General features: G+C 57.2%; 1 protein-coding gene across 3 annotated transcripts in view; it reads left to right on the top strand.

The window, feature by feature from the left end:
• The first annotated feature begins 15,606 nt into the window (after positions 1 to 15,606).
• The window catches only part of Eln (elastin), a 29,928-nt gene continuing 22,251 nt past the window's right edge, over positions 15,607 to 23,283 (top strand). For 2 of the 3 annotated variants that reach the window (XM_077105948.1, XM_077105947.1), the window contains exons 1-4: positions 15,607 to 16,017; positions 21,341 to 21,391; positions 22,187 to 22,216; positions 22,492 to 22,524. In XM_077105948.1, the coding sequence (XP_076962063.1) occupies positions 15,645 to 16,017; positions 21,341 to 21,391; positions 22,187 to 22,216; positions 22,492 to 22,524 (487 nt within the window). In that variant the 5' untranslated portion in view covers positions 15,607 to 15,644. The remainder of the gene's footprint in view (positions 16,018 to 21,340; positions 21,392 to 22,186; positions 22,217 to 22,491; positions 22,525 to 23,283) is intronic. The other variant, XM_077105949.1, reaches the window with a different exon arrangement.

The following is a 23,283-nucleotide window of genomic DNA, read 5'->3' as shown; positions in this document are numbered from 1 at the left end:
GTGAGAGGGCAGCTTTGAGGAGGGGGCATCTGTGGAGGTCTGAGGCCTGGGTTGCGATGGCCTGTCTCTGCCTGGACGCAGGTGTGTGTCGATGTGCGGGAGTCTGTCCCTCTCTGACCTCCTTCTAACTCAGGGACTTTGGGATTCCCCGTCCAGCCGCTCACCCCCGGGGCCTGGGGTAGCAGCCTCCAGGGCCTCAGCCAGGGCCCCTGCAACCTGAGGGGAGGTAGGGCCTCCACAGAGCCGACATCCAGGAAAGAGTCGGGGCGGCCCCTCGGAGCTCTTGACCTGTGCGCCTGCCCGTCCCGCCTGCCCCCTGTCCTGCTGGTTTGCCTTGGCCGCCTCTCACCAGCCTGAGGAGGCCCAAGGGCCTGGAATGGGTCACATCCGGCCCAGCCGTCTAAACAGGCCTGAGCCCCGGAGCTTGCTGGGCCCAGGGGGAGCCCGAAATAACATCTGAGTCAGTGTCCCTGCAGACATCCCCACCCTCTGGGGCCCAAGGGAGGGACTCAAGGCAGCCCAGACAGGGGACCAGGCCAGGTCAGACAGCCACCTGCTCTGCTGGGGCCCAGCCAGCAGCTGGCAGTGCCCAGAGGGCAGCGAGATCATCAAGATGGTGAAAGAGAAGCCCAGGAGGAGGAGGCGGCCCTGCCCAGGGGCTGGGGTCAATGTCACCGAGACAGACAAGTAGCGGACCAAGAGTCGGGGCCCGAGAGAACCCTCTGCCCACCCTGGGTCAGGGAAAGCCCTCCCGACACAGGCAAGTCCTGGCCGATGGGCTGGATTGGGACAGGGCCGAACCCCCAAAATGAGCAGAAGCCGCTTCACAGGGTGGGTCACCAAGCCTTAAGAGCTCAGGGACGCGTCCCAGGGCCCAGCTGGGGACCTTCGGCTCTGGGCAGTCAGACACGGGCGGTCCAGATGGCTCCCACCCTGGCCTCTCTCTGGAACCACCCCTCAAGTCCCCACCAGGCTCATCAGCCCCACGCTGCCCGGCAGAGCCCAAAAGAGCACCCAGCAAAGGGCCCACCGCCTCCAGGGCGGCCTGTTCCGGGAGATCCCAGGTCCAGAGCAAGCTCGGGGACAGGGTCTAGGCCAATGTCACTCATGGTCAAGTCAGGGTGGGCTGGGGTCGAAGGTGCTCCAGGCCGTGAGGTGGGGCCTGTTTGGGGCAGAAGCCAAGAGCACGCGGCCTCAACTGCTTACTAAAGCTCAGGCTGCAGCACGTCCCCACGTCCCTGAAGGGTGGCTTGTACAGCAAGTTCGTACTGCCCCTTGTCCCCAAGCTGGGGCAGGAGGCAGATACTTCGTCCCGCTGGCCTGCTGGCCTAATCCCCCAGCTTTCCTGAGAGCGGCTCTGCTGTTCTTGGCCAAGGGCCTCCTCTGAGCCTGGCACGGCTCAGGCTTGGCATTCACCAGCGAGTGAGGGCCTGGCCAGGGTCCAGCCAGGGCAGTGGGCATGATTAAAGCACAGAACCTGGGCCTGGGCAGGCAGCAGGGGCCTGCCAGACTCGGGTCCACGGCCCTGCTGCAGGGCTGAGCCCACTCCCAGGGCCCCTCTGGTCCAGCGGAGGCTGCCGGGCCTCCTCCAGCGTACCTGGCAGAGGTTTTGTTCTTCTGAAACCAATCAGGGCTTCCCCATGGGGGACGGAACCCGGAGACAGCAAAGCCGGGATCCTCGGGCCCACACAGGCCTCAGCGAGTCTCTGCCATGTCCCCGGCTCCGTGCCAGCTTCTGGGCAGGGGTGTGGAAGCAGATTTTCTCCAAAGCCCCTCTCCCGGCTCTGGATTCTTGGAATGGCCCTGAGCCAGCGGCCCGAGGGGCTGCAGGGAGAGCCGTAGGCAGCGCGTGCTGAGGGGACACCCTGGGCCAGGACCTGCACCCGTGCAGTAGCTACGCCACTCTCCGGCGCACAGAGCCTCTCCAGCAAACGGGGAAACCGAGGTGTGGGGCAAGTCACCTGCCCGAGGTCAAACAGCCTAAAGTGGAGGGGTGGAGATTGAACCCAGGACCTTGGCTTTGAACCACCCGAGGGCACGGAAGGAAACAGAGAGAGTCCAGGCTAGGGTGGAGGCCCCCAGGCCAGCGTGGAGGACCGGAGGCAGGGCGGCAGGGCAGACCCAGGTGGTTTGCCACTGATGGTCTCCAAACTGTCCCTAAAGACCATCTTAGAGACCCTAGTGTCCCCCAGGTCCGCATAGTCTGCAGTCTGTGTTTTCAACTCCTTTTACTTATGGGCTTTCTGGGGGTTCCTTTCTCGAATGGTACCTCAAGAGAAACATCTCGATAGAACCCTAGTGACCCACCAAGTTCCATTTCTAAATCTGCTGTAGTCTCACCCCAGGGACCAGGGCTGAGGGGAAATGAGAACAAGCTCACCAGGTGGCAAATGACCATCCCATCAGACCACCAATCCCTTAATTCTATACGTGGAATATCAGAGTCAAGGAAATCACGCGCTTATCCCTCGTCCCAGATGCCGGGGGTGAAACCAAGGGCCTCCACATTCTAGGCAAGCCCTCTACCACTGAGCTACGGTCCCACATCCAATAAGGGACACATCAGAGTAGGGCTTAGGCCCCACTGCATCTTCAATGTCCAGCACAAGGCCAGAGACGTAGTCGGTGCTCAATGAATATTTGCTTAATAAATGAACGGGTGCCTCTCTGTTCAACGGATGAATACCAAGCTTCCAAACCAACACTGTTTAACAGCTAAGTGTCATTGCCTGAGTCATTGGTACCCTGACTTTGATCAGTTCCAGAAGAGGGACTCAGATTGGTCATCACAGGCACAGCCACACTCTTGCTTCCAGGCAGACATTTCCAATCGGCTGTGTGATTCTCACCCGCTGGGCCCGGACAGTCTCAGAACCCTCCTTAACTCGGCTCAGGCAGTCACTGTCCCTCAGACACAGGGGGTGAAGGATCCTCTGTCACCCTGAACGGGACTCTTCCTACCCTTAAATCCTTAATCGAGTGGAGAGCAGCAGCTGGAAGGCCAGGGGGTGGCATGGGTACAGGAGTTGGCAAGAAGCAGATCAGGAGGCCCTGGAGATTTCTAACTGCACTCTGGGGACCCTCTGAATGCATGAGCGGGTAAGCTTGCCCGCCCCTGTGAGAAAGGAAATGCCCGTGGAGAGGGAGAGGTGGCCCCCACCTTGGGACCTGAACCCTGGCAGGCTCTGGAACCAGATCTGGGCCTGAAAACCACAAGCTTTTATTAATCCCAGGGCCTGGAGCAAGGGCTGGGCCACAGCAACAGGCTATGCAGCTGGCGACCCAGGAGGGAAGAGCTGTTTCCAAATGCTGGGGCCACCAGGCTCGGGGAGGGTGTGGGCGGGCACGCTAATCCCGACTCTGCTAAGACGCAAAAGGCCTTGGATCAGCGTAGATCATCGGCCTAAATATGAAAAGCCAAACTGCAAAGCTTCTAAAATAAAACAGGAGAATGTCTGCATGACCTTTGGGTAGGCAAAGATTTCTTAAACAAGACAGAAAAAGCACCTAACCTCTAGAGAAACGTTCCATACATGTGAATTCATTAAAAACCAATGAGCAGCCGGGTGCAGTGGTGCATGCCTGTAATCCCAGCGACCAGGGGGAGGCTGAGGCAGGGGAATCACAAGTTCAAAGACAGCTTCAGCAAATGACTGAGGCACTAAGCAACTTAGCAAGACCTTGTCTCGAAATAAAAATAAAAAGAAGGGATGTAGCTCACTGGTAAAGCACCCCTGGGTTTAATCTCCAGTACCAAAACTAACAATGGGCTGGGGGTATAGTGAGCTCAGGGGTAGAGCACTTGCCCAGCACGCATGAGGCCCATGGTCCATCGCATTGCCCCTAAGCAAGAAATTAAAAAAAAAAAAAAAAAAAAAAAAATCAGGGACTTTTGTTTAACACAAGACAACATTTGAAGAAAGGCAAACTATAGGGCAAAAGAAAATCTTTCTAAGGTACAGAGCTAGCCACAAAATGGCACCACCATATATAAAGAATGCCTATAAATCAATAATATCAAACAATCCTGTTTTCAAAAATGGGCCTAAGATTTGAAAAAGCACTTCAAAACCAAGGATGTGAAAGGGCCTTAAAAACATATGAGAAGGTGCTTCATGGTCATTACACCCTAGGAAAATTACAATTAAATCCATAATGGGACACCTGCACACACCCCAGAATGCTAAAATATACAGACTGATGATTCCAATTGCTGCTAGAATGTGGAACAAGTGGAATTCTCTTGCATTCATGGTGGGGATGTCCAATGGTACAATCACTAAAAAAAAAAAAAAAAAAAAAAAAATCTGACAATTCTTCAAAGTGTTAAATAGATATATTACCATAAAACCCAGCAATTACACGCCTAGATGTATACCCATTTCTATGAGCACATTTATGTCTACAGAATGGCAGAAATATGGCCAGCAGCAGCATCTGCATCTGTTATAACAAAAAAATCAAAATAACTCCATGTCCATCAATGCTAGAACGGGTAAAAGCCTGGGCATCCCATATCTCAAAAGCTCGAGGCCAGAAACCTTCATATTTTTTTTCAGATGTTGACATATTTGCTTCTATATAATGAGGTATCTTGGGGATGAAATCCACATCCAAACAGGAAATTTACTTCTTTCTGATATACCTAGCCTCAAGGTGATTTTATACAATATTATTAATAATTCTGTGCATGGGGTGGCGCAGGCTTGGAATCCCAGTTTCTTGGGAGGCTGAGTCAGGAGGATTGCAAGTGTGTGGCCAGCCTCGGCAATTTAGCAAGGCCCTATCTCAAAATTAAAAAATAAAAAGGACTTGGGATAGAGTTCAGAGATAAAGCACCCCTGGGTTTAATACTTAGAAGCAAAATAATAATAATAATAATAATGTTGGGCATGAAACTAGGTTTCATGGTGTGGAATTTTCCATCTGTGGAAGCATTTCTGTACTCAAAGATTTCAGATTTTAGAGCGCTTCGGATTTCGGATTAGAGATGAAGGAATTCTACACAGATAAACTCCTACTACACGTAACCACCCGGTGGACCTCACAGGCACAACATGTGCAAAGGATTCAGGCACAAAAGAACCCAGTGTGGGGTTCCGCTTCTGTGAAGTTCTTATTTGCCTACTGGTGTTGCTGTAACAAATGACCACAAACCTGGTAGCGTAAGATAACAAAAACTCACTCACTCACAGCTCTGGAGCCAGAGTCGAAGTTGAGGTGTGGGCAGGCTGGGCTCCTTCTGAGGATGCCAGAGAAGGGCCCTCCTTGCCTCTTGACAGCAGCCCGTGGCTGCCACGTGGGCATCAGAGGTGTTCCTTGGTTTGTGGATGCCCCACAGCAGTCCGCCTGGGCCTTCAGGTGACCTTGTCCCCTGTGGGTCTCCACTGAACTCAGTGTCCAGGTCTCCCTCTTGCTTCCCTCAAGGAGATCCAGTCATTGACCCAGAGACCTGCCCTGATGCCGTATGACGTCACTGTAACCCGACTTCGCGGGCAAAGACCCCGTTTCCAGAGGAGATCACATTCTACATGTCACTCCTCAAGTCGCGGAGGTCTCTTTTGGAGGGTGACAATTCAACCCAGGACAAAGTTCCAGAACAGGCAAAAGTGATCAATGATGAGAGACAGATGATGAGGACGGGGCGGGGTGGGGGGGGGACAGAGAGAGAGAGACAGAGAGAGAGACAGATGAGGGGTCCTGGTGACTAGAGCACGCTCCCCCTTTGCGACTCCAGGTTCCCCTTCCTCATTGGCCCACCAGGCCCCGGGCTCCCTGTGGTTGATACAAACAACATGAAAACAGCTTATAAAAGAGGCACTTGACCCCTCAGTGACATCCCTACGCCCCCAGCCCTTTTTATTTTCTGAGACAGGATCTGACGAAGTTGCCAAGGCTGGCCTTCAACCTGCAATCCTCCTGCCTCAGCCTCCTGTGTTGTTGGGATCACAGGCTCGCACCACGGCACCTGGACAAAATACAGATTTTATTATTATTATTATTATTATTATTATTATTATTTTATTTTATTGTAGTGAGGCTAACAGTTCAGAGAACAGTTGCCACTGAAAAGCTGGTTTGTTGAACTCATAGATCTCAAAAGAAGTGGCCAGGCCACAGCGCAGGGGACCCTCGGGGCCAGTCCCAGGGTGGGTCACAAGGCAGAGGGAGAAGGGGAAACGGAGGCAAGAGATTTGTTGTGGGAAAAAACTGGCGAGTGGCGGGAGCAGGGTGAGGACAGGCGAGCCGGAGTCACTTCAGCAAGCACTGGGGCTTCGTCGTGCCCCTGGGTGTCTGGAACCTGGCCCTGGGGTCAGCGGGGCTGGTGCGCAGTGACCTGGGGCCCAGGGAAGGAAGGGTCCAGTGCAGGCTCTGGGTGAGCTGTCGCGCAGGAAGGGCGAGCTGCTCGCTGTCCCTAGGATGAGCGAGCCCTGGGAGGGGCCGTCCTTCCCGGATCAGCAAGTCCCCATGAGGCCAAAGCATCAAAAATACAGGACAAAAAAATGTGCTCAAGGAAGGCAAGGATGGCCCTCCCACGCGTGTCTGGCGATTAAATCCGTGACTGTCACGGAAACTTTGCGGCGCCTGGCAGGAGCAAGAGCAGAGGCCAGATCTGACGCCACATCTCACCACCTCTGGGGAGCCCTTGGGGACGGACCCTACCTAGCTCTGTGTCGGCGACTGGCCCCCAGGGACAGTCAGGTGGTAGTTTTCTACACCTGTGAACTCTCAGCACGTGATCTGGGGACGCAGATTCTGGGGCAGCCAAAGACATGGACGAGAACAATCGTGACCCCCTGGACACCCGGATCACCTTGTAATACCGTGTGAGACCAGAAAGGGCCCTTCAGTCTTTCTCCCCCTTGGGACATTCTGAAGAGTGTTCCAGAATGTGCACGCACCTCCTCAAACTCACCTCTCCAGCCCTGGGCTCCTGCTCTCAGGATGGGGTGATGGAAGGAGCCGGAGGGCTTCCATCCAGAATGTTCCATGCACTTGGACTGGGAGGAAGGAGAAGGCCCCCTCCCGGGTCCTGAAAATCCCCGATTATCGGTGGAGCATGACTGTGCCTGGAGACAGGGTATTTTAGGAAGGCTTTAGGTTGAGATGAGGTCATTAAGGGTGGACCCAAGTCAATCATGGCAGGTGTTCTCACAGGAAGAGATTAGGAGCTGGGTGTGGTGCATGCCTGGGATCCTAGTGACTCGTCCCGGGCTGAGGTAGGTGGATGGAAAGTTCGAGGCCAGCTTCAGCAACTTGGTGAGATCCTGTCTCAAAAATAAAAAAATAACAAAGGGTTGGAGATGTAGCTAAAGCAGCCCTGGGCTCAATCCCCAAAAGAAGAAGAAGCAGGGGAGGGAGGAGGAAGAGAGAGGGAGGAGGGGAGGGAGGAGGGAGGAGGAGGGAGGAGGAGGGAGGAAGAGGGAGGAGGAGGGAGGAAGAGGGAGGAGGAGGGAGGAGGAGGGAGGAAGAGGGAGGAGGACAGACACACAGAAGACTGAGAGAGAAGGTCACCATTCAGAAGCCAAGGTTGGAAGTCTCAGAAGGAAACCACCCCGCCAACACCTTGATATTGGAGGTGCAGCCTCTGGAATTGAAAGAAAATGCACTTCTGCTGCTCAAGCCCCCTGGACTGTGGTACTCTGTTATGACAGCCAGGACACTCAGCACAGGCGTCTTGCTTCTTTCTGGGATTAGAAGACGTGACTGGAGACACAGGGAACCCTCACCTGGGGACTCCAGAGGTCACAGCGTCGGGCAGGGGACCTCACGTTGGACATGCAGCAGCATCATCTGGAGGGCTGGTTACAGCAGATTGTCAGTCTCACCCCCAAGTCTCCCAGACAGAAGGATGGACCTGGAAATCTACATTTCTAGCAAGTTCAGTCCCTAGCAAAGCTGGTGCTGCTGCTCCAGAGTCCACACTTTGAAAACCAAAGATTCTGATGCTTGTTAAACTCTGAGAACCACTGTCCTGACAGCTAGGGTCCCCTGGGTAAGGGTCCCACACACACCTGAGCCCGTTGCTTCCCAAACTACCATGCACCAGTGATTCCTGGAATCTGCAAATGCTAAAGCCTCGTCTGCTCTAAAAACTCCCAGATTCAAATGCACAGCAGGGCTCAGAACCTCCTCTGACCCAGTGCCCCCTTGTCCATAGGGAGCTCCTGGCCCAGAGAGGGAAGCCAGTCGCCCAGGGTCTCCCAGGGATGGGGCAGGTCAGGAAGAGGATGCTGAGGGTCCCCAGTGAGTCTGGAGGGCTTTGCGGGGCCGGGAGTTGGAATGGCCTCCAGCCTAAGAACAATGGTGACCCAGGTTAAGGGGCCATCACCCAGCTCCCATGGGTGGCCAGAGCCAAAAGCGGTCAGGGGTAGTGTAGCTATCCTGTGCATTTACTCAGCACCTCCCCAGGTGCCCTCCCCCAGCAGGTCCTGACCCTCCCCCAGCAGGTCCCTAGCCCTCAGTGCAGACGGAGAGCAGGAGCTGTGTGTTTCCGACTTTCGGACAGCGTTGAGTGAGAACTCTGTTCCGCAAAATCTGCTCTCCACGTGCCCAAGTGTGAGCTCACACGAAAGGAGCCGGAAACCCTGCTGAATCGGATCATCCGCCTCACACCCGCCTGTGCGGCTGCTCCCTGAATCACGATGGGCTCCCTCCCTGTAAACCCATCATGAGTTGAAAATATCAGATCAAAAATGTGTTCATCTCCAGGTGCAGTGGTGCATGCCTGATATCCCAGTGACTCGGGAGGCTGAGGCAAGAGGATCTTGAGACCAAACCCAGCCTCAGCCACTTGGCGAGGCCCCAAGCAACTCAGCAAGTCCCTGTCTCTAAATTTAATCTTTTAAAAAGGGCTGGGGATGTGGCTCAGTAATTAAACACCCCTCCATTCAATCCCTAATATCAAAAATAATGATAACAATAAGTGCATTTATCACACGGAACCGACTGAGCCTCTAGCTTAGCAGCGCAGCACCCGGTTGGTTGTTCCCTGACCCAACTGACTGAGTCAAACATCGTAAATCAGCGCTGTCTGGATTCCTATTTTCTTCTATTCTAGTCCATCTGACCTTAAAATGCTACAGGAACATTCAGTGACCCACTAAATTGATTTCACGCCCCACCAATGGGTCACAACCTACAATTTGAAAAATGCTGGTAGAAATGAAAGGCCCTTTATCAGGAGCTGTGAACGTGGACCAGGCAGGGTAGGAAGGGCCAGTGTCCTGGGAGAGTTGTTCCTGGCTGCCTTGCTCTCGGAAGCTCCCCAGCAGGCGGCCGTGTGGGTGGGCTGAAGGTCAAAGGCCGGCCACCAGGTCAGGGCTGCCTCCAGCCCTTGTGTTCCTGCATACACAACATGCCACACCACCGGGAAAGCATGACCCTTTGGGAGCAGGGACCAGGATTCAACCCTGGCGTCAACTCTTCGGGGAAGCCTTCCGGATTGCCTCCACACCTCCAGGGTCCCTGCAAGAGCGCAGCTGCTGGGTCCTTTCTATCTGCCCCCCTCCAGGTACCAGGCCCAGCAGGGCCGCTGCTCAGGAATGCAGAGGACAGACTCAAGAGGAGTGGATTACCCTGGCCCAGCGGGAGCCCCTGGCCCAGCCGTACCTGCCTCTCACCCTGCATCCTGGCAGCTGCCCTGGCCGCCCGTGGGACCCGCCTGGCGCCACCAGGATCATGCCAGCTGAGGTTCCGGGCATGGGTGGAGGGTTCTGCTCAGGACAGGGAGCGGCCGAACGTGGTGTGGGGATGGAGACAGGCGAAAACCTGGGAGGAAGAGAGCTCCCCGCCCCGCAGCATTAGGCTCTTGGAAGGGCTCCTGGGCACGGCAGAGGGCTGGGGGAGGCTGCGGGGAGATAAGGCCCCTGGAAAGGCGGAGAGCACGGCGGGCGAGGTGAGAGCCTGCCCACCACCCAGCGCCAGCTGGGCCCTGGGCGAGGCGGGCAACAGCCCAGCCCCAGGCCCTACTAAATGCCTGGCCCAGGGAAGAGGACCTTGCTGTCCAGGTGCTGAGCAGACTCTGGCCAGGGCCACGCTCCCTCCTGATGTGGTGCCCCAGGGGCCTCAGCGGCATGCACAGAGCCCTTGGGTGGCCTCTGCCCATCCTGTGCTCAGCTATGCATTGAAGGACAGTGTGTAAAGCCCTGAATACCTGCACGTGTCCACCCGAGTCCCTCCCCTCTCTCCCCTCTGAGCAGCATCTGGGTGGGAAGCCGAAAGCAGCGGGAAAGAGTCTCCCCTTGAACTGGGATGGCACATCCCCGAGGAGCAGGGGGACCAGAGGGAGCACTTCCTGGGGGTGGCCCAGCCTCAGCCGAGGCGGCACAGTCCCCAGGAGCACGGGAGCTTGCAGGATCCCAGCAGATCTGGGAGGCCATGTCCTCCAGTCTCCAGACCGAGACGCCTGGGTCTGGGCAGAGGGTGCCAGGCGCAGGGAGACAGAGCCTGTAACTGGGATGGAATTCACTGCCTCCGCCTGCCCACGTGACAAGGGCTTAGAGCTGAAACTCAGGAGATCCCACGAGCTCTTTCTGGCCAGCCCGAGCTTGGAGACAGGACTCCTAATAACTCCTCGGTTTATAAACTGGGATAATAATATCCCTGATGGAAAAGGAAGATGTGCTTTGTAAACTCTCAAGTGTCAAACAAATGAGAGGCGTGTTCTGGACTCCTCCATCCGGGTCCCCCGGGGAGCGGGTGCGCAGGCTGCCCGGCTCTCCGTGTTCCCCGCTAGGCGACGTGGGAACTGCCCCGGGCAGGACAGCCTGTCCAGGACACCCACCCCCTGCCCACACCCATCAAAGACCCAGACTGACAAAGGACTCAGACGCACAGACACCCAGGTCTGGGGAAAGCGTGGCATCACCCAGAGGGCTCTGGGGCTTGGGAACCAGAGCACAGGGCCAGGGTAGGGGACGGTATGTTCAGGGAAGGGGCTTCCTCCTTTGCCTATCCCTCCATCGGCTGCTTCAGTTGCCTGAGACGGTATCAGAGACCCCATCCCATGATTGAGCACTTGCTGAATACCAGACTCTAAAGACATGAGCTTTTGATCTTAAAGGTCGACGAAGACCTCTGTCCCCGTGGGAGGGCACTGGAGCTTCTGGGGCTGAGTTAATAATAATGATGTCACCATTATCAGGTAATCCACCCAGGTTCACACTAACATTAGTCCCCATGACCACACTGATGACACTGGCTGTCCTCCCACCACCTGGGGGCTACAGATGTGGAGTCCCAGCCCCGCTTTCCACAACTCCCGTCCCCGACCCCAAGCACAGCCTGTCCTTCCCTTGGGTCGACCCAGGAGTGGCCCTGCCCACAGGGCCCTCCGTCTGTTCCCGGTTACTGACCCTTGACTTCCAGTAAGGCCTGTCCCCCAGGACAACCCCTTCCTTTCCTGGCCCACAGTCCATCCCGGGGGTCCCTGGCCATCTCCGGGCAGAGACGTCTTCCTCTTTTCCCAGCCAAGATGTCGGCTCTGGGCCGAAGCCTCCTGGGAGCCCACGGTAGGTGGTCACCCTCTCTGCCTCGGCCCCCAGCAAGAGGGCAGGGCCTCTCCCGTGGGGCTACCTGTCATGGGGGCACCTCAGCCTTTCCCTACTGGCCCCCAAGGACACTCTCCTTCTCTGCCCTGCTCCCTTGACCTCAAGCCCCATCCTGCCTCCGACCCTCAAGTAACAGGTCCAGTCTTCCCGCATTGCCTGCCATAATGAAGTCAGCCTCGTCCTCAACCATAACCTCAGTCTAATCCCACACTGTCCCCGGCAGGAGCCATGGCTACAGGAAGCTCCTGGACAATTGAAATGTGAGTAGTCCAAATAGATGCCGTGAAAATGTAAAATACGCTCCAGTTTTAAGACTTGCTACAAAAAAAATGCAAAATATCTTGCCGATAATGTTTATATGGATTAGCGGTTGAAATAATATTTTAGGTATTCTAGGTTAAATATAACATACTGCCAGGTGTGGTGGTGCACGCCTATAATCCCCGCTGCTTGGGAGGCTGAGGCAGGAGGATCACAAGTTCAAGGCCAACCTCAGCAACTCAGCAAGACCCTGTCTCAAAATAAAAAAAATAAAGAGGGCTGGGGACGTGGTTCATCCCAGGTACAGAGTACCTGGGTTCAATCCCCAGGACCACACATGCACGCACACACTCACAAACACACACACAGTTTTACTTAGGTTTTCTTTTAAGTAGCTACTAGAAAGTTTAGAATCAGAGGAGGGGAGATTCCAACCTCACTGTCTGCAGCTGAGTCTAATGGACAAGGCAGGGAGGGCCGGGAAGGTGTATCCTGAGGTCCTTCACCCTGTCTCGCTACTGAGTCTGTCCCAGAGGGGCTGCCCCAACCAGCCTTCATGTCCTTCCCAAACCTCAGTTTGGGCTCATATGAGAAACACTTTTTAGTGAACCGTTGATCCTCTTTCCTCTGGGGCTGGCTGGAGGGACCTTGGCTCATGCGGAGGTATAAATGGCTCTCAGCAGCATCTTCAGTGGCCCGGGGAGGAAGCACCACTGGGGTCCCAGGTCTGGCTGAGCTCTGCTCTGCCTAGATCAGCCCCACAGTCCATTGTCCTCTCTGTAGCTCAGGATCCCACGTCCTGTGTTTCACGGATGATGGGACCATGTGTACACAAGGAAGAAAACAGAAGCCACACCCCAGGGATTCTGTCTACACCAGTATCTGTCCCCATCTCCTAGAAGGTTCATCAGCACTTACAATCCAACATTCTTGGATGAGAGGGGAGAAAGACATGCATTACCCACCAACTGCCTTCCATGATGGCCAGGCCGGTGGGGATAAGAGCAAGCCCCCAAGCTCAGTCCAGGGGGACTTTGTTAAAGACCCTCAGAGAGGTCCAGAGGACAGGGATGCTGAGCACGGGAGCAGACCCGGAGGTGGTGGAAGCCCAGACCAGGGAACCTCGCCAACACAGGTCTCCCACTAAGACCTCCAGGACCAGCCTGGGGGCCAGAGAGCAGCTTCGGAGGCCAGTCGGAGGAAAGAAGGAGACAGGGCAGGTGGAGCTGGGTCTTTTGGGGTTGGAAGTCCTCACTCAGAGATCTGGAGTTTCTCTGAATGGCTACTGAGGGTTTCTAAGCAGAGCAATGACATTCTCAGAGCTGGGCAGAGATCCAGAACTGCATCCTTCTTAGATGGTACACCTGGAGGAGCAGGAATGGAGAGGTGGTGTTCAAGAGACTCACCTGCGAGCCCTTGGCCCACATGGGCCAGGCAGTCAGCAAGTGGTGAGGTTTGTCAAGGGTAAGGGCCGGGGCACCCTGCCGCTCTCTGCAGGTGGCTCTCTGGTGTGCCCTTATGTCATCTGTTCAGGTATTCAGGGAGATGGCTGAGCAGCTGGGGACACTGGGCCTGGATGAACGAGCGGGGAGTGAGTGCCATCAACCCCTGCGCCCCTTCCTTGCATCGGGTGTAGCACATATTGGGCTAACGTGCACCAGGTGATCATTTGATGGATTTGGCCCTGAACCCAGGCCCCTTTGGAGGTGTATAGCAGCCTCCCAGATTACATTGAGAGGAGCAACCACAGCAAACACAGGCTGCTAGGGACAGGGGCGGGGGAGATTCGAGCTGGGCGCAGGACACAGGACCCGGGCCCAGCAGCCTCACGTCTACCCCAGCAAGTGCCCCTGCACACCTCTCCTGGATCCCCACAGCAAATCTTCTCCCGCTGGCTCCAGCCTCTTTCCCAGTCCTGGAATTAATAAAGCCTCCGAGCCGACTGCGGTTTGTAAGTCTGAAAGCTGGTTCCTGCCCACGTCACTGCCCCAAGAGGAGTGGGGCCCAGTTCCCCACCAGAACCCCCTTCCTTTCCCCTTCTTGGGAGGAAGGCAGACACACAGATGCACCCCTGACCTCCCTCCCCTCCCAGCAGATGGCTCCCAGGCACAGCATCTCAGCCTCTACCCTCGGACCCCTGACCGTACCAACAAGGGCTGACTTGGGGGGTTTTAGGCCCCCCCAACCAACACACTTCCAAATAAACACACACCATGTAAGAACTGTATGTTTAAAGATTATTCTCCTAGTGTGTCCGCACCTCCCAAAAATTTGGAGCTGCTTTGACCAGAGACCAGAGGGAGGCAGAGATTGCCTGGGGTCCCAGGGTGGCCTGGCAGAGAGCCATCCTGATAGTTACGCTAAAACCAGGAACAGCTCTTGAAGACCTGGCGGTGGCAATGGCAGTCCAAATGGTACCAGAGGGTATAGAGTGCATTTGTAAGCTGCAAGCACAGGTGGAGTAGATGACCATTTTCAATTTACCTTTGCCATCATCTTCCTGGGCAGGGACATTTGTCACCCTCTGAGAGGTGAGCAGACTCAAGCCCTGTGGAGAAGTTAGCCCACTAGAAAGTGCCACAGCTGGAACTCAGTCCCAGGTCCACCTGAGTTCCAAACCTGCGTTTGACCTCTTTCCTCCTGGCCACTCCCGCCAGCCCTGCAGACTGCCACCGTGTTCTTGGCTGGACGAGGGGCATTAACTCATCCCTCTGTGCAGGGAAAGCCCCAGAGACATGGTCCAGACTGTCCCCTGACCAGCTGTGTCTTAGGGCACAGCTTCCTCTCCTATCCTGTGGTTCCGACAGCTATTTCCCACTAGCGAGGGCCAGGGGGGACATGACCCTCCCCTGATCCACCATACACACACCCCAAAACCCCCAGAGCCCCATCCTGCTCAGGCCGAGGGCATCAGGGTTCTGCTGCCCGCTGCCCCAGCTGCTCAGCGCAGGCGCCCCCTCCTGGCCACCGGAGGAATGGCAATCCTGGACTTTTCTCCCAAGAGCAGAGAGCCAGTCCTGAGTCTGGGGCTCTGGGGTCTTATCTGGACACTAGTGCTGCTCAGCCTTGGGACAGGTGGTGAGCAAGTGACAGTGAGGAGACTGGGCTGCCTGTCAGTATGCGTGGGGCTCCCACCTCCCTATTCCCCATAGTGACTTTTGCCAGACACTGTGACCTGTATGGAACTGTGGCCTGGACCCATGCAGAATAGAACCTCGTATGTCAGGGTCCCCTGCATGCCCCAGAGGTCTCAGGGGACAATGTAAACGTGGCCTTCACTCCCAGGCCGTTCTCCTGACTGCAGTCTCCTGGCTTCTACAGATGTCCACCACAAACCTGTCCAACACCCTGTTGCAGCTTCAGGCAGGAGACTGAGTCCTTGGCCCATGCAGAAAGGAGCCTTATAGCATTCCAGGGTCTCCACGCTGTCCCCTGTGTGCTCCAGACAGCACCAACCTTACTGGTCCTTCTACAGAGGGGCCCTGGACCTCTGCAGACATTGCGCCCTTGTCCTGCCCAACCTCCCCATCCCAGCTTTGGGCAGGGCGGGTCTCTAGCCAGGCTTAGGGGTGCTGGGGTGTCTGGAGGGCCAGGGTGGGGGCTGAGGCTCGAGACAGCTGGCCTGTGTCCCCACACTGGGCCCGGGGCCCAGCCATAGGGGCGGGGGCCTGGCCACTCAGGACTTGGCGAGGGCCGGCCGTTTTGGCCGGGCTGCGGGGCCCTCCCTTCTGCTTCCTCTCCTGAGGGCCGTCCTGGCAGAGGCCCCCTCGCACTTTCTGGCGGGAACGGGGCCAGCAGCGAGAGCAGCCACAGAGGGAAAGCGGGAAAGGGATGGGGAAAGTGTGTGTGTGTGTGTGTGTGTGTGTGTGTGTGTGTGTTTGCGCGCGCGCGGGCGTGAGCGCGAGTGTGTGTGCAGGAGAAGGCCCTGGGTCCAGGCGGCCCCGCCGGAGGCTGCAGCGGGGCTTTCGTAATTGCCCCCTCCCGGCCCCCGCCGGCCTCCCCCGCCCGCCGCCGCCCGCCTCCGCCCGCCTCCTTCCCGCGCAGCCGACCAGGCAGCAATTACGCTTTGGGGATAAAACGAGGCGCGGAGAGCAGGCCGGGGCATTCCTCCCCGAGATGGCGATGGCGGGTCTGACGGCGGCGGCCCCGAGGCCCGGAGTCCTGCTGCTCCTGCTGGCCCTCCTCCACCCCGCGCAGCCTGGAGGTAAGGGCCCTGCCCGTTCCCACGCTGCTGCCCGCGCCCCAGGCGGCGGACGGACAGGGGGCCTGAGGGTGGACCGGCCGACGGAGCCTCCACCCCCGGCCTCCCAACCTCAGCCCACCGGCCTGGAAGCGCGGCCCCGTGCGCAAGGGGGTCCTGTCAAAGGACCCGCAGCTCAGGACGGTCCCACCTCGTGCCAGGCTCTGCTGCCCCGAGAGGACTGCGGGGCCCCTGCGCCACCCAGTGCGCTCTGCCGGGTGGTTCGCACCTGCGGACCAGCCGGGTGTGCTGCGTGCAGCCCGCGGGGGCAGGGGACCTGGATTGGAGATCACAGTGAGCTTGTGACCTCGGCAGGTTCCTCCTCCGATGGGAAGTCCCCCTGAAGAAGGTCAGGGTCAGGTTGGTTACGGGACTGCAGATTGAAGAACTGCTGCTGTGGTCTGTCCCCAGGGAAGGGACTCTGGAGAGTGTGTTTCACATGTGCTCATGTATGAATAAGTGTGTCGCATGCTACATTGCACAGGTGTCCCTGTGTGCCCGTGCTCAAGCTTTTCGCTGAAGCAGGGGGACTTTCTGGGGAGGTTTGAACATCCACTCACAGGCTCACCACTGGACAGGTGTTTGTGTACGGGGCAGGGGGCTCCAGGAGCTGCCACCCCACAGACAACTACACATGGAAGATCTGGCATGCAGATGTATCCCTGGGTGTGGATTGTCACTGTGCATGTGACCGTGAGTGTCTGCGTGCACAACTCTGTGTGTGAGAGAGACGGGGAGTCCGAGCAAGGAAAGGCAAGCTGGGGAAGGTGACCACCTCCCGGCAGAGGGACAAGCTGGTGTCTCAGGCTGGAGTGGACCCCAGTCTGTTGCTGGCCTATCTGGTGTGTGTCCAGACCCAGATGCTGCTGGATTTGTGGGACTGCCCACAGGGGCCAGCTGGGAGCCCAGAGGTGCGTTGGGTTACAGGAAGAGAGAGGTGCAAGATCACTGGCCATCTGCTGCGGTGGCCTAGGTGGGGTCTGTTTCCATGGGAACCTCCTTGCCATGAGAGCCAGACTCTGCCTGGGTGACAGGTGGGGCCCAGGGTGCCTCAGGGCTGTTTCCATGAGATTGACCTGCAGGGCCAGATGCCGGGACAGGAGCTTCTTGTGCAGGATCCAGTCCTGGATGAGGCCAAGGGATGTGGGCACCAGTGGTAGTGGGGAGCAGAGAGTCAGCCCCTGAGAGCAGCGTCTCTGGGCTGTCTGGGTCCCCTCCCCAGGTGTGACCCCCAAACACCCACTCATCTCCTTCCCAGCCAATGCCACCAACTGCGAGTGGCAGTGAACCCCCCCAGCTGGGAGAGACGGGAATCATTATCTCCACTTCACACCTGGGAAACTGAGGCTCGGTCAGTCTCAGGCAGTCCCTGGGGGTCAGCACCAGCCAGCTCTCTGCCCTGGGTCAAAGGAAGAGGGAGTTGGGAATAAGGTACAGGCAACATTGGGGAGGGGGACCTTTAAGGGCAAAGTAACCCTGTTCCTCTAGCCCTGGTGACATCATTAATCCCTCAGAGGGTATCATTTTTTACAAAGATAAATCTCCATTCTATCCCAAACTTCTGGACTGGCTTTGTTCAAATAAGGGGCTTGTGAATGGATAAGCTCTTCTGGGGTTTGGGTGCAGAGTCAGGAGACGTCAGGAACAGATACCGCAGTCACGCACTCCCAGCACCCACCTGGATACCCTGGGGGAGCCCAGCCTCTCTGCAAGAGGAAGGTGTCACATGTGCAAATTCCCTAGTTGGGTCAGGACAGCATTTCCTGGGAGAATAGCCCCCCTAAAAATACCCTCAGGGTTCCTCCCCATCCCCCGGATTTCTGAGCCAATGGTGGTTTGGATCGGGCCCGGCTGGGTCCGTGAGCTCCCCAGGGGAACCTTGAACAATTCCTGTGCCAGGTCCCACCCAAGGATTCCTCCTCCATTTGGTCTGGAGAGGAACCTGGATTGCGGGGACATTCTTTTAAGCTCCCCAAGTATCTCTGATGAGCCGCCAGAGCCAAGAAGCTCTGCCTGAGGGATGGATCCAGCTCTGTGTGTCTGCTGGGGCCTCGGCAGGAACACAAATATGCCCCCACGTGGGAGGGGACAGAGTCACCCACCGAGGACAGATTGTTTTTGAAAAACCATTGGCAACCTTTTCCTGCAAACAACAAAGCCTCGTGAGGTTTTATCTGCTCCCCAGCCGCCCCCCCTGGACTTGGCTTGGCAGAGCCCCCTGCCAAGGCCCACGGCCGCGGCTCCCTCCCAAACAGGCTTTTCCCAGATCTTTGAACCTGGAGCCCAGGCTCCGGGCAGAAGGCCCTGCATGTGACTGGGGTCAGCTACAGGTCCCAGGCCAGCCCTTCGTCTCTCTGGCTCTCGGTTTCCCTGGCTGCAAAATGGGAAGAGACATCCCGTCTGAAGTCCCTGCCTCCTAGAGCCAGTGGGAGCTACAGCCATGTCACCCCTGCCAAAAATGCCTTCAATCAGAGGACTGTGGGAATGTCCAGATGTAAAACGATATATTCTCGTATTCAGGCTGATGGATCCTTGCGGTTCCTTTCTAGGTTTAATTTCTCAGGTTGAATTCTCCCCCCAGGGGAGCAGAGGTATAAATGGCTGTGCCCTGATAGAGGACACAGACAGGACTCGGGGAATGGGTGGCCCAGGAGCCCCAAGAAACCCAGGAAGGCTTCCCAGTGGAAGGGATGTTTAAGCCAGACCTTGAACGAAAGGTCCAACTTTCTTTCAAGGGGCTGTGAGTCGGGGGGCGATGGGCCTCCTCCATCTGGGGGGCTCTGGCCATGGAGCAGGAGAGAAGGGGTCCATTCAGCCTCAGCAGGAGGAAGACCCCTTCAGGTAGAGCCGAGGGGAGGGAGGGAGCTTCTGTCCCCCTCCCCAAATGTTGCCTGTACCTTATTCCCAACTCCCTTTTCCTCCAGCCCAGGCCAGAGACTGTTGTGATCCCTGAGAGCCGGGGATCAGGATTCTTAGCTGCAAGACAAGTTCCGCCCTGGGCTGCTTCAGTAGGACAAGCCAAACCCACATAAAACAAGACCAGTGTGTTCCAGGCCGCCAGGCCAGCTGAGCGGCGGGCGAGAGCAGCCGCAGGCCCAGGAAGGCAGAGGGAGAACAGCTCGGCCTCGGAGCCAGGGCCGGGCCTGGAGGGAGGCGGGGGCCTTCTTGGCAGGAAGCGCACTTCTGTCGCGGAGGTGGGAACGCGGGTGACCCGCTGGGCTCTGCCAGGAGCCTGCCACTTCTCCAGGGCCCTTTCTCCACTCGGGTGCCATTTTCCTCTCACCTGCCCCACATTGGAAGAGAGACAGGGCAGAAACGGCTGCCCCAGGGTGGTCAGGGTTTGGGTGTGGAGTTTGGCCAGCCCTGTCCCGCATCTGAAATGTGGGCGTGGAGAGTGGGGAAAAGGGAAGCAGAGTCCTCCTCCAGAAAGGGCCTGGCCACAAGTCCAGCACCAGGAGAGAAGTGGGGTTCAGCCAGGCCTGGCAGCTGCACAAGTCTGAGATGGGGAGACCCCAGGGCAGATACGATGGGGTGAAACAGGTCAGACCCAGATCCATAAGCGTCCTCTCTGCCTCCCCTGCACCTGCTTCACCCATCGTTCACTGAGCACCTACTATCCACCCAACCCGAGCAGCAGAGTGGGAAGAAATGGAGATTAGAGGTCACCCATAGTTTCTTTGTTGTTGTTGTTGTTTTGTTTTGTATTGATTTTTGAACAATGACTCTGGGCCAGGTACCGACAAGACACAGCCTCTTACTTGAACCCTTGCAACCGTGCAAGACAGTGAGGATCAGCCCCACTTTGAAAAAAGGAAAATGAGGCTCAGAGAGGTTAAATGACTTGCCTGAGGTCACACAGATAGTAAGAAGCAGCAAAGTTAAGATTAGAAGCCGGGGGCTAGGGGGGATCTGTCCTGAGCCTCCTCCTACCCCTTCCCACCCACCTCACTGTCCCCTGCTGTCTTCTCTAGAGCCTGAAGGCAGAGAAGAGGGGACAGGGGGCCATGAGAGAGGAGGGGAGAAAGTGCAGGAAGAGAGGCTGAGGCAGAGAGAGATGCATTGGGAGCTGGAGGCCAGAGCCGGAGACAGCACCAAAGCCCCAAGGCAAGCCCTGTGTGGACTTGGCAGCCGATGACAGGGCCGCCTGCTCATTCCCAGCAGGCCCAGCCCCCTGGGGCCACTCCTCCAATCCCCCAGGCTCTGGCCAGATTGCTCACACACTCCAGGACTGGACCGTGTTCCCCGGGGGGCCACAGACCCCTGTGCTGGCTTTGGCATGGGGTGGCCAAGACAGCCAGCATCCCCAGCCCTGCTGAGCTCTAGCTGAGGCTGACCAGGCCCAGGGGCCAGCTGGGACATGTCACCCGGCCCCAGAGCCAGACATCTGGCCACGGTGCCTCTCAGATGCACTGCAAATCTGTGTGGCGCTGCCCCTGAGCCAGCCTGTGCCCCCCGAGATGCCCCAGCCCCCTGGGACAGGGCGGGGCTGGAGCCTTGGCAAGGTGACTGGTCGAGGTTGGGAGCATTCTGTGGTGGAGCCAGGGCCTGGTTTGAGACCCTGCTGGTTGCCATGACAACGGCTCAGGCCTAGGTCCAGGGCCAGCATGCCAGTATCCTCCAGTGACAGCTTCACTGGTCCATGGGGACTGTACTCCTGACCTTGGCCAGGGAATTAGCTGTGCCTTAAGAAACTATTCACTTTGCTCATTCATGATGTCTCCCTCCCGGACCCGGCGCCTCCCTAAACAGCCCTGTGTCAGATGGCCAGGACTCCACCCCAATACTGTGGCCCAGTGGTTCAGGACGCTGACCTCACGCCATCCTATCAGGGTGGGAATGGCCGCGATCTTGCTGGCAGCCGCTGCAGCCAGCTCTGCCCTCCCACAGCTCTGGCTCTGACCTAGGCTGCTCAGTGCAGGAGGGAACTGTCTGCCCAGCGCCCAGCCCCAGCCCCGTGCAGAGCCCTCTGCCCCTAAGGAGATCAGGTAGCACCACATCACAGCATTCTCAGAGGCCGGGTCTGGGTTGAGCCCAGGCCCCATCTTGTTTCAGCTGTGTGACCCCAGACACATCCCTTAACCTCTCAGAGCCCAACTTCACATCTGTTAAATCCCTGTGAGTGATCCCCACCCTTCCAGCCTCCCGGGCTACTTTGAGAAGCGAGAATTTGAAAATGTAAACAGAACCTGCTTTGTCAACAAAACCATTACCATTCTCTCCTGTTTATCCATGTCACCAAGCTTTTGTGAGTTCTGACTGATGAAAGACTCTACCTCCTTCCTTCCAGGGGTCCCAGGGGCTGTTCCTGGTGGAGTTCCTGGAGGAGTCTATTATCCAGGTAGGACACACAGCAGCCAGCACCCAGGGTGGGCAGAGGGGATGGAGATGCTCGGAAGAGATGGCATGTTTTGTCACTGCAAGAACATTAGCAGGCCTACCCCTGGGGACCCACCAGTCAGCCCCTTCGGAGTGCAGCTAACAGGTCCTGATTTACAGCTTCCAAGAGCATAAATATTCTGAAGGATAAAACACGGCTCTTGGGGAGGAGGGCATGGGCACACATTCCTACCTTAGGTTTCACTGTCTTCTAACCATGTACCCCGCTCTTGGCCATCCATTCGAGGCAAATAATTGTAAAGAACAGAAAAACCGCAGCTCACAGGAGCAGTCTTTGCAGAAATCTGCACAGCAAACCACCTATCTGATTGGCAGGTGTGATTAACTCAACAACTCAGGCCCCAGGGCGACGTGCAGTGTGGGTCCTGGGCTGGTGCCCCCCCCCCCCACGAGAGAGAATGGGCAGGATGTTGGGACAATGGTATGAGGGAAGGGGGACTTCTTTTCCTCTATTCATCTAGGGGGAAACATAATGTTTTTAAGTCAATAAAAAAAATATGGAAAGGAGCCTTTTCAATACTGGAAAGGTAGGTGGGTGTTCGGAATCAGAGGAAGCCTGGCAGGACCCCAGGGCACACATTGGCCCCAGGATGTTGACCCAGGGAGGAGAAATGGAGGGCCACAGAGGTTGACCTGCCCAAGGTCGGGTAGCCGGGCAGAGGTCGGGGGGAGGAAGGATGGAGAGCGGCTTCTCTGGAGGATGCTGATGGTTTTTTCTCCCTCTCTCTCCTCACAGGGGCTGGTCTCGGAGGCCTGGGAGGAGGAGGTGAGACCACAAACCAGCGGGTGGGGGGTCCTGTGGCCACACTCACCCTCAGGGCCCAGCTCCCCAGAAGGTCCAGGTATCAAAGTCCCAGATTGAGTGTCCCGTGGGAAGACACCTGTCTGAGAACTGAGCCCCCAGACCTCTCCAGCCCTTCCCTGGGCTCTTCCCTGGGCCCCTGTCGACCCTCAGACCTCCATCCTCACTCTCCCTGGGGTGGGGGTAACTAGTAAGACGTGGGCCGGGGCCCCCTTCACTCCCGTCTCCTCTCTCTGCAGCTCTGGGGCCCGGAGGCAAACCACCCAAACCAGGTAAGAGAGGAGTAAGAGGCTCAGAGTCCTAAGGAAAGGCCGAGAGGCGGGGGAGGGCTGACTGACGGCACTGGGGGGCAGGAAGGGGAGGGGAGGGCAGCAGCAGGGGTCCTCCTTTGGTAACACGTACCCAGCTCTATCCAGTCAGTGCCCACGCATCCAGCTCCCCAGAGACAGCCCTCTGCTCAGAGCCTCAGAAACAGCCCCAGTGCTGGAGGCAAAATTAGAGATTGAGGTCCCAGGGGCCACCAAGCCTGTAAAACAGCGCTGCAGGAGCAGGCGCAGACGAGAGCCCCGGACTCCACCTGCTCGGCCTTCAGACCCTTGATCCCAAACTAACCCCTGTCTAATCCCAGGTCGAGACCCCCGATAGGCCTGAGCTTGATGCCGGTCTGAGCCCTAATCCTGACCCCTGACCAAGCCCTGAGCTCAACCCCAGGCTGAACCCTGACCCTCACCCCAGATGCTAAAGTGGAGCTCCCTTCCGGCCCCAGGCCCCGTCCAGCTGTGTCCAAACTGTGGAGCTTTCCAGTAGGAAGGCGGGGTAGGTCTGTCCAGGCCTCACCCCCTGGGGCTCAGATTTGCCCCCGAGGGCCACCCTCAGCTCTGGGGAATTCACCCCAAGGGGGCGTCTCTTGGAGACTCTGGGGGATGAGGAGCAGGTGGAGGCCACAGTGTCTCCACCCAGATTTATGGCCCCTAGTGTGAGATGCTGCACATGTGGCCTTGGCGTCCCCATCCCCACCCTGCGCCATACGG

The sequence above is a fragment of the Callospermophilus lateralis genome, chromosome 19, assembly GCF_048772815.1.
Source record: "Callospermophilus lateralis isolate mCalLat2 chromosome 19, mCalLat2.hap1, whole genome shotgun sequence".
Lineage (NCBI taxonomy): Eukaryota > Metazoa > Chordata > Mammalia > Rodentia > Sciuridae > Callospermophilus > Callospermophilus lateralis.
The sequence above is the reverse complement of the archived record's forward strand: the minus strand, read 5'-3'. Positions and strand labels throughout refer to the sequence as shown.